The 11,396-nt window shown below is 40.6% G+C and overlaps 1 protein-coding gene across 3 annotated transcripts; it reads left to right on the top strand.

The window, feature by feature from the left end:
- The first annotated feature begins 2,361 nt into the window (after positions 1-2,361).
- LOC113031155 (uncharacterized) lies at positions 2,362-5,591 on the top strand. Of its 3 annotated transcripts, none has more exons than XM_026183090.2 (5): positions 2,362-2,491; positions 3,323-3,540; positions 3,799-4,227; positions 4,418-4,471; positions 4,546-5,591. In XM_026183090.2, the coding sequence occupies exons 2-5, from the start codon at positions 3,414-3,416 to the stop codon at positions 4,986-4,988; spliced, it is 1,053 nt and encodes a 350-aa protein (XP_026038875.1). In that variant the 5' UTR covers positions 2,362-2,491; positions 3,323-3,413; the 3' UTR covers positions 4,989-5,591. The 3 variants fall into 3 exon arrangements, with proteins under 3 accessions (XP_026038875.1, XP_026038874.1, XP_026038873.1); XM_026183089.2 differs by lacking the exon at positions 2,362-2,491 and adding an exon at positions 2,546-2,682; XM_026183088.2 differs by lacking the exon at positions 2,362-2,491 and adding an exon at positions 2,578-2,734.
- The last annotated feature ends 5,805 nt before the right edge of the window (positions 5,592-11,396 follow it).

Below are 11,396 nucleotides of genomic sequence, written 5' to 3'. Positions count from 1 at the left end.
TATATATATATATATATATCTCATAATAATCTGACAATACTATAAAATTGGCCATATTATATTTACATTACCACAGTGAGATGACTTTAGTCTCATGAACAACTAATTGTTATTTACTAACTAATCTTAAATGACTGTTCAGCACAGAAATGAAGCCCAACAATCATGTTTTACAGTCCCGTGGTCTCAGCCTCAGATACTCAACTAATCAAAGTGATGTCAAAAATGAATGACCAACAAAACATTTTTCTCCTTCATTTCTGTCAAACAAAGCTGTATGTAACGTGTCTCGCGGTTAGTATCATGGTTGCTAGGCAACCTGAACAGCGCGACGAAGCGTATACCGTCCCATTTCACAAGCCTCTCACTTCCGCACTTCTCGTACTTATAGTACGCACCGTACGTAGTACCCGTAGTGCGCGTACTTCAAGCGTGCAGACCCTGAATTGGGACACAGCCAACATGTCCCGCAGTTCTCCAGAGGCCTGGTAACGAACTAATCATGTGATTCAGGTGTGTTGACCCAAGGTGAGATCTAAAACCTGCAGGACACCAGCCCTCGAGGCCTGGAATTGCCCACCCCTGCTCTAGATCCACAAGGTTGTCATGGCAAAAACAAACTGGTGAAACTGAGACTTGTCAAATGTTTCCTTGAAGTTTTGTGCAAACCTTATTAAAATTAAAATAAATTAATGATTCTGCAAAGCTCGGAATAAACACTTTGCATGATGGGATGCTTAAGTACTAATGCCGCCTACTTTAAGGAGTCAGAAATATATGATTGAGAAACAGGTGGGAAGTAACAAAGTGCGAATTCTTTCTTGCTGTACAATTTCAAGGTATCTGTACTTGAGTATTTTTCTGATAACTTTTTACTTTTACTCCCTTCATTTTAACACAAATATCTGTACTTTCAACTACTTCCATTTTCAAAACAGGCTTAGTGCTTTAGGCTCAGTGGTATCATTTACAGTGTTTATACTCGTAGGCCTACTTTAGTAGGCATATGTTGTAGTCAGCTTCTAGCTAGCACTACAGATGAGGAGTAAGCATGAAAGGAGTAGCGTTTCTACTCGACATAACATTTCTATCAGCTCAACAAAATCAGCAAACACACTGCTGAACAATGGGCTGTGAGGTCAGTTTCTTGGTCATTAATATGCAAAATGTCATGACTTGACATAAAGGAGAAGGATGTACACATCCTGGACAGGGAGGAACGCTGGTTTGAGTGGGGAGTCAAGGAGGCCACTTAGGTGAAAAAGGAAAGACCATCTCTGAATCGAGGAGGGGGCCTAAGGGTACATCTTTCACCATCTTACAATGTTGTGATTGCAGCCATTTCCCAACTGCCCATTGATCAAGGGTCATGTCAATTTGCATATTAATGATCAAGAAACTGATCTCATTGTTTGCCCATGGTGCTAGTTTCAGTGAATATGTACTTTTTATAAGGATGGGGAAACCTGCTTGATCTGAGACTCAGGAAGTCACTTGGGTGATTGACTGAAAACATTACAACCAGATGATGTGTTTTATGGGTTACATGAAAATACTCTGTAGTTTGTGAAGGATAAAAAGGTTAGTTTGCATTAAAATGGTAAATTCACAGTAAAACACTGTGTTTGACTGCTACACAGTGGCTGTGGTGGTTAGTGCTGGTTTAAATCAAGTGTGATTAATTTACATTTAAGCTGATGATTCTGAGCTCCATTTACTGAATTCAATTGTTAGACCAACTTTATACCATCTAGTATAAAGACATCATACAGTATGCTGTTGGTGTAGCAAATGGAAGACAGCTCCCAGTGTAACTACTAACTGTACTTATGTTTCTTTTTATGTGTGGAGGCAAAGTCACCCTCTTGTGGTCTAAATAACACATTCAAGCTAAGCACATTCATTAGAATTAGTATTTAGATTCAAATAACATTTGTATTCTCATATGTCTGAATAATTAATATTTTATTCTGACACGGTTGGTGTGAAGCACCCACAATTTCGTTGTCCATATATATTATGACAGTAAAGGGCTATTCTATTGTATTCTATTCTAATATTGTATTTGTATGACATTAATAGAGCAGAGTTACCTGTCCATAAAAATAGATGGTATAATTGTCTTTCAAGGAGCTACTTTTTATTTTCGGACTTTGAGTACATTTCAGAGATTGTGCTTTTTTACTTTCACTTGAGTAAAGAAGTGGAATCAGTACTTCAGCGTTTACTGGAGTATTTTCTAACACAAGTATCTGTACTTCTACTTAAGTACAGACTGTATGTACTTTTGCTACCTCTGCTGAGATCACGTTGCTCTGGGACACACATCCATAGTTCCGCTATCCATCCATGGCAAACGATACCGAAATCCGGCTAGAGCCTTCAAAATAAAAGTCGCACAGCTCTAAAATAGATTATAAAACTCAGCAGTTAAATGGCCAGATAAATGATTGTCGTCGCTATATGTTAGATGTGAACCAAACACTCATAGGTAAGGTTGAATTCCCACTCTAATGCCCCTGTTTTCGTCAACAAGCTTTACTTAGCTATGTAGTTAATATTAACCGGACACAAATTGTGAAGTGATGGCGTCACAGCGGGTAACTTGACAATTGCTATCTTGGCGATAAGGAAGTTTATCTTCACGTTTCCGGACTAAATCCCAATTTATTTAACTCGGGGGTATGTTCATAATCTCATTAGCTATTTCTGCTATCGGCATGTACCTCTTGAGGTGAGGTTGCGTTTTAACAACGTGTTTGTTAGCCAAACAAGCGTAGCGTTAGCTAACGTTGCCTTGGTGCATATAGCTAGCATAGTGGGTATTTTGTAATTTTACTTTAGGCTAGCTAAGTGTTCAGCGTACTGTAATGGGAGATGACAGAGCCATCACTCAATAGAATAACGAGCGATATGTAAAGGTATCCTTAGCAAGTAGCTACGAGTGGCTTCTAAATGTAACAAGCTAACTATGCTATCGCATGTGTGAAGTGAGCACAGCATCCTCCATTGTTCATTCACTCCTCCAGAGCTGATAGTGTAAAGCTGAGCCTGAGCTATTTTCCTGCTTAACCTTGAAAGCTGTGTATGTTACAACTTAAATTTTAATTATATTAGTTTATTATGAGTTTAACTTATCGACTAACTCGAGCTCCAGAGGTGTCCGTGGCTCTTTTAAACATGCAGGAGAATAACAGATTATGAATACTACTAATCTGACGTTTCATCATGCCAGTTGTTTTTGTATAACCGTTAATCTAACATTAAACTCACATCACAGAGACAAGACACGATTTACCGTCCACACTTTGTTGTTAATCAGACTGTTGAGCCTCCTATCAGACACCTGGAGGAGCTGAAGCACAGCAGAGACCTCAGAGCAGCTTGATACCTACCGACACAGTGTGTGAAGAATGTCTTCACCCATATACTACAATCAAGACAGTGTGACACGCTTCAAGAAAAGAAAGGCTCGTTTCTCTTTCAGTGAAGTCCACATATTGCTGGATGAAGTTAGGAAGCACCGTATGGTTGTTGTGGGTATGTATTAGCTTATCAGTTGCTTACAGCATTTAGGATTTTTATTTTTTTAAATTCAGCTCTTTCTGAAAAGATTGTGTCTGGAGAATGAATAAATGAGTGTGATGTGGCTGGTCATGAAAACGTTACCAGCAGAGGTAATTGAAACATTTAAATGTGCAAAGTATGCAAGAACTGAGTGCGAATTTCTGTATTATAATAACTTTAATCTTATGCAGTCACTGACAGTGACAGGATTTCTTTTTTTCATTCCCAAAGGCAAATTCAATCGTGGTGTGCCAACAGACATGAAAAAGCGCACATGGGCAGAGATTACTGCACGGGTCAATGAGATTGGAGAGTGCCAACGTGAGGTCATAGAAGTCATCAAGAAGTGGTCTGACCTAAAGTGTGACACAAAACGGAAAGTGGCTGCTATGAGGTCGGGGACAGTGCCCAACAGAGGCCTCAACTCACGCCTTTCCCGGGATCTTAACCAGACAGAGAAAATAGTCCTCCAGATACTGGAGATGGACGATGAGGAGCAGAGCTCCGGTGACTTCGGCCTGCTGGGGGAAGACGACGATGTGCCAGAGGAGGAAGAAGAATTGGACGAGGATGATATGATTGCAATGCAGAGCTCTCCTAATGGCGGGTTGGACATGACACCTATGCCTCCACCTTCTTCCTACAAGATAGGACAGTCAGGTAGCAAAGGGGGTCACATATTGACCTCATTTCAGTCTAAACATGAGTGCATTGTCAACACACACACATGTCCTATAAATTATTGCATGCAGTGTCTTTTTTCACATTCCTGCAATTAGTTTTATATGAACTGTAAAAGTGACAATAAAAGTGATTTGATTTGATTTGATTTGAACTGTTAATGTTGCAGGGGACTCATCACAGCCATCTTTTGATGTGCAATATGAGGTGCCTCCAGCAGAAGGTGAGCTGTCAAGAAATTGCTTTTCTGGTTTATGTTAGTACTTAGAAAATGCTGATGTGTCTTATTTTTCTCAGATACTGAAAATGCATTTGGAGACTCGGACGATGAACAAAGAGACGATATGCTTCCTTCAACTCAGACAGCAAAGCCAAAAGATGATCACCAAGCTAACAGCAGCACCCAGAAACAAGCGCAACCTCACACATCTACTGGACTGCCGGCATCTGCGGCTGCGTTTCCGTCGCCCGGTCAGTCCTCGCAGAGCACGAGAGACAGCATGCTGCATAGTGCATCGCTGAGCCTTCAGGAGCAGCACGCCACCAACATCCTGCTGGAGACTGTGTCGCGCTCCCTGGAGCTTCTGTCGGAGTCAGTGCAGCAGCTGGCAGAGACTCAGCAGGAGTTTGTGCGCGAGTCGCTGCAGCTCCAGCGGGAGACGGTGCAGGTGCTCAGAGACTTCACAGGTGGAGCCATCGCACTCATGCATGACAAACTGAATGGACGGCCGGCATTATAACAGCAGTGACACATGGAGGTGTGAGGGTCTGTTATCTCACTGACGTCACACATGACCTTCAGGTGCAGGAACTTCTCGGTTCTTTTGGACTTCACCTGTGGTTTTTAAATCAGCAGATTTTCTGTGGTTATATTTTAAAACTATTGGTAGACTCATTGTATCGTTGGAATTACTGTTTGTGTGGTTATATGAAAGTGGATTGCAAAAACAACCAATATTAGCCATAAAGAAAGAACCTGGAGAGTTTTTCGTTTTGCTACTGACAGTGAGACTCCACCACATTTTCTATTGATAAAACAACTTGTTTAAAGCCTCTGAAAAGTTCTCAGAATGCGTTTGTGTCCTTATGTTGTACGTTTCCCTTACTTTATGTCTGGAGATTATCACGTGTACTGTAATGGTGAGTGGATGTCTGCACTTGACCATTATATGGTCTTTATGTCTGAGCGCTAACTGTGGTGTGTGTTAGATACTTTTAAAATACAAGTAAGTATATTATTTGTGATTGATTTTGGTTTTTTACATTGCAAACATGAACACTTGAATATGAAAATTTCACTAAGTTCTTTTAAAAATATAATAAACTGGTGTATTTAAACAGAACATAAGCCAACCTCTGAGCTGTGATCTATAACATGCAAACACTCTACAATTTCCAAGTGTCCTTTTGTGCAGGAACTAAGTGCTTCCGGTGAAGCTACCATCTTTAAATTACACCCTGAAAGTCCTATTCTGATGACTAGCACATCTGAGATGCTTGGTTGATCTCTTGCAGTGTGTCAAATGGGAAACGTCATGTTGTGTTTGACTTTGAGAAAGAAGGTTAAGTCAGAGAGGCACATCTAGCGAATATGGGTCATTTCTACTGAATGTGCTTCCCTCAGGAGATTACAGTAGTGCTGTTGCACATAGTAGCTTAAATATCTTAGAAATACATTTAAAGATTTATCATTTATGTGTAATATTTTATCACCCAAGATTGTGTTATCTTTAAATAGCTCTCACTAAATCCTGACAGTGCAGACCAGCGGTGTCAACAAAAACACCCAGCAAGTGTTGCAGGGTTACAGATGTAGCAGCAGGGGGCTCTGCTGCACTGATTGTCCAGGATGGTCTGTGCTGAGATGATGACAATTTGCTTTTTTTGTATAAGCATTCTCTACATCAATGTGCAAATGCATCTTATATGGAAACAACTGTGTGAAGCTATCAGAATAGCTTGTTAGTTTGTGGATCATTCCAACAACAATAAGAAGAATGTTAACTTTATGTACACGACACCTCTTGAAACCTTTACAGAAGACAAGATAGAACACAAACAGTTTATAAGTCAGTGCACATGTACTGCATTGTTGTGGCTGTGCTCCAAACTCTCTTTTGGGATTGACAGAAATAAACTGAATGTATCCCAATAAATCCACGCTCTGTTGTTTACTATAGACTAAAACATGAATTTCCGTCTCTCCGCTGACAGATTTAATGAGCGTAATGAAGTTTCTGTCTTTTGGCATAAATATGCAGCCTAGCATTGTCAGATGTTGGGGTGGTGGTAGCCTCATTTATAGAGAGCTTCTCCTAATTAAATGCAGTGACAGATACTGACACACACATAGAGAGAGAAAGAGGAATGGTTAAGTCGAACTGCATTGTTCTCCTGCAGCCCTTCTGCCTCAGTTGGTTAAACAGCTGCCAGGGCTGGGCCGGCGTGCCGCAGCAGGGAGGGGAGGAGGGCGGGATCCAGCAGGAGTTCAACAATCTGATGCCGTTTCCTCCATCGCTGAGTGGTAGGGGGCAGCATTATTGTGTCTGGATGGGGGCTGGGGTCCTGAATAGGCAGCTGTATTCACATTGTGAGCGGGTCTTTCACCTTCAGTTCCTTACGGAGCCCTTAAAACTGAGACTTAAGCCTTTCTGAAAAGACCTTATTCACTTTGAGTGCCTATAAAACTGTATTCTGCCAGATTCCAACCCCCCCTCTTCTTCTTTGAGAATAAAGTATGACTTATTGGGGGGTACACTAAATCTACACACGATTCCATTCAGTTGTTAAATACCTTCATAGGCTGGATTTCTCTGTACTATTCCACACGACATGGTGCATTATGGTCAGAAGAATGAATGTCAAAGGTAAAAAATGCTGTGACCCATATAATAAAAAAGGTAGATTAAAACAAACAAGGTTGGATCAAATAATATACTAGACTTTATATTTTAGAATATGAGAACTACTTGCTTTGAACAGTATAGCTGCTGAAACACTGTAACAGTCTTTAGTTAAAATAGTTAGTGAAACACACTCTTTCTAGCTATAGTGTAAATGTTCACATTTCTGCAGAGCCGCTCACCATTTGGCAAGACAACAGATTTCAAGAGGCACATTGAAAAGGGTAAAAAGAAAAAAATCTATCCATCGATCTGTCCGTCTGCAAGTCTATATGTAAGTTTCCTCCCCCTTTCTAATGCCCCAGTTGACCCCTTGGCCTTTCCTTTTCTTCAGTTTTCACCAACACCTGTTTTCATTCCCTCGTTCATCCAGCTCCCCCTTTCATCTCCCATCTGCCACTGAAGCTGCTGCAGGGCTAAGTATGGAAAGGTAGGACTGGAGGAAGCCAGAGCTGCTGCTCAGCTTGGACGGGTTTAGATAATTATCATGATTTCTTTTGTGCCCTAACAAAAGCATAATTATGCATCTGCTGCTAAGCCAAAGACTTCACTTTTATTTACTTCATCGCGGCCGTTGTTTCGGGAAGGATTTGGGACTTGATCGGAGACACAGATTTCTTCCTTCCATATATTAAAGCAATTTTTAAAAATTTCTTTAAAACCATATAAAAGGTTTATAGTCATAAACTGGATCTGTGAAGTTATACAAAGACAATAACAGGTTGCACCCATTAAAAGGAACTCGGGCAGTTTTTTATCTGCTTCCCGTTTTTTGATCAAACTCTTCATTTTTCTCACAGAGTGGGCAGATTTCTTTCTAGAAGAACTTTGAAGACAGTCATCCTCATATTAACCTGTTTAGCCTGCATGTCCCCAGGACTTAATTTACCAGCATTATGAACACTACCATGGACACACAACCTGCAGAGGAGGGAACAAGTGTCAGTAAATACTAGCTGCTGCAGTATTATTGCTGTTGTTGTCTGTGGAATTGTGAAAGTGTTAGAAAGATGAATATGAATAAGATGTTATTAATAAAAAGAACGAGAATAAAATAAATGATCAGAGAGAAATTATAGAATATAAGAGAAGAGAGTCTACTCTTGTGTGATATTACTTCAGTATCAAATTATTCCATATTATGGGTGAAGGATTTGGTTTTACCATTGCAGTTGCACCCAGGTCCCTAGCATTCTCCTCTGTCACACCAACCATCTGCATACCCTCCTTTATTACATCTATGAACCCACTCTGTGGTCTTCCTGCTTGGCAGCTCCATATTCAACATCCTTTGTCCAATATATCAACTTTAACTTCTCTGTACATGTAGAAACCACCTAAACTTGCTTCTACTATAACTTAGCCTCCAAACCTCTCATCCCAGCCTGTTGCTCTGATATGTCTATCCTGTCCATTGTAGTCACTCCCAATGAAAAACGTTCATTACTCACCTTTAGCTGAGGTAACTGCTGTACCTCTTGAGCCACACCCAACTCCTATAGCACCTGGTACCCCCATCCAAGTACTAACCAGGCCTGACCCTGCTTGGCTTCTGAGATTAGATGTGATTGGGTGTAATCAAGGTAGTATGACCGTAGCCTCAACCAGTGGTCATTTTGTGAGGACAAGCTGATATCAATTAGACCAAAGTGAAACCATTCTGTCATAATTCTTCCCATCTATTCTTTATATTACTTTCATCCTTTGGAAATTAGGCATTATCAGAGGAAACAGGCTTGCCTTTAATTCCACTCAATTCTCAATTTCATGGACGTGTCTGTGTCCTATTAGAAAAGGCTTGAGCTTGTCAGGCTGAGAAAGCAGCAGCTTTGCTTCAGGTTTGTGCATGCTCATTGTGGATAAACTTCAGGTCCTTGATGGGAGACTGGTTAGAGATCAGGGTGCTGGACAAGCTGCTGCTGGCTCCAATTTCCCTGCTCTGAGATTAACAGTTGCTCGTTTTTGAACAGAAATAGCATCATTAAGCAGAAAAGTTTTCTCTTGCTGACCATGTTGGGCAACATGTTTGATGTAGAGGAGCTAGAGTGCAGTGTGAAGAAATTCTTAATAACTGCTTTAGCACGTTAGCAAAGAAAACCCTGATGATAGAGTGCAGAGGTCGGCTCCTGCCACGTGCACTTTCATGAAACAGGCAAGATGAACCGGAGCACACTCGGACTGCATTTTCACATTAGCATCTCTTAGAAATAAATGGGTGGAATGAATGTACAACGTTTAACCAAATGTTAAACTATTTTCATAATCTCTTTCTGATTATGTCTATTCCTTCCTCCGCTGCTGCTCTGTTTCCTCCCTCCTTTCCTCCTCACCTCAGAGCCTGAACTGAAGTCCGGGCTCTAACACATGAAAACGTGCATAAACATGCTTTGTTCCTGATATTGCCACAAGTACTTATCATCAGCATATTAAACCCTAACCAACAATTTACTGCAATATTTCTATTTAGAAAACTTCGTAACAGACGGTAACTTATTCTTATTCTTGTACTTTTACATCTATTTTGTGCTTCTTTAGTTCTATATTTGATAAATTCTCCACATAAGGTATTTTTCTTTTTACAGACAATATTTACAGCTGACCTTGTGATGGATTATCTATATAATCTGTTTTTTTTATTTTGCTGTATTTTTTTATAATGTAATAATTTAAATATACTTTGTTTTGTTTAAATATTTTCTCAGTGAATCTTTCTCAGTTTTGCACATACATATATTTTTAAAAAGCACTCACTGAGTCTTCCATTTCTCTTCCAGCTGTTTGTAGAAATATTTTATTATTATTTGCAATTACATGAAGGCCCACAGCAGACCATATGAACTGGATGAGTAACCAACTTTCACAGGAGGGCATTCAACTCAAGTCACTGTGCTACTCAGGAAAACCAAAAAACTGAAAATGAACCAAAATCAAAAACCCTTTACAAATAGTTTACTCATGGAGAAAACGAGAGATTTTTTTTTCTGGGTGCAGAAGTGGATTGATCAACTCACCACACACTAGGACAGAATATCCTGTTTTCATTTGTTTTGCAATTTTGAAGCAGGGTTATGCTTTAAAGCTGCACGAGCTGATGAATGACCTCTTTTAGTTTCAAGGAGACATGAGCTGCACTTCCCAAAGTCTGACCTGCATAGAGCCACCTGCTCAGGGTCCTCCTCACTCAGGATGGTCACCGTGATTGCTGCAGAAGCAGAACTAAACTACTGTGAACCAAATAATTAAACTGAGCGTGCACTGCAAATACCCATTCAAACAAGTGTTTTTCATTACCAAACTGTATGAATTAATGTAACTATGCCAGCCCTTTCCATTTTTATTTTAAACATCTAAATGATTATGAAGTATTTTTGTAAAAATAAATAAATAAATAAAAATCTTTGTTTAATATGACTTGCCTGGAATGATATTAAGAAATGTAGATCAGCACAAAGGAAATAATTGAATGTTGTGGCAGCTTTGAAAGGAGAAGTTTGGGGCCTAGAAGGATTACAAGCACAGCCTGGAGGAAGTAAGCAGATACAGATGTCCTGAGCAGATGAGAAGTAAATTTCCTAAAAAACTTTAAAAAGCTCATTTCATGACATGTGGCTGGAGGCTGTAAAGATGAGAAGATACTGTATATTTGTTAGTTTTAGCCAGTGACTTGCCTCATAATACACTTCCAGCTATCTCACACCTCTTTGACTCATAAATTTATTCAGTGGGGAGGTGGCAAGGCTTTTCTGGTACCCAGCAGTGCATCCAGCATCTTAATGAGATAAACCAATAAGTCACATGGCATGCATAAAATTAGAGGCTGCCTGCATATGGGCGCACACAAACAGAACATCACAACCCAGTACACATCCATCCCGTACCTCCCATTGTTGTGCAGTCAGACAACAGGACGGGACTCCAGAAGTGGCCACAACCGGCTGACTTCTCCCCTGAGAGCCTGCGCGAGTCAGATTTGCAGCAGCTACCCTCCCTTCAAGAGTCCTCAGGGAGAAGGATCTCCAAGCTGCTGCGGGGCCATAGACGAAGCAGATGCCGACCACTCAAACTAATGGGAGGTCCGCGGCGGCCGGGGTGGGGGCTTACATAACTCTTCTTTGGTTCCCATGCCCTGTGGCACGTTCATGTCACACCCTCGCAAGTAATACAGATGACAACAGCAGTGAGGGTGCACTGTCCATCTGCTCCCCACACAAAGACACAGGCATCCTCCTGCAGCATCTGCAGGAG

The sequence above is a fragment of the Astatotilapia calliptera genome, chromosome 10 (assembly GCF_964374335.1).
Source record: "Astatotilapia calliptera chromosome 10, fAstCal68.1, whole genome shotgun sequence".
Lineage (NCBI taxonomy): Eukaryota > Metazoa > Chordata > Actinopteri > Cichliformes > Cichlidae > Astatotilapia > Astatotilapia calliptera.
This window is presented reverse-complemented; position numbering and strand designations above follow the sequence as displayed.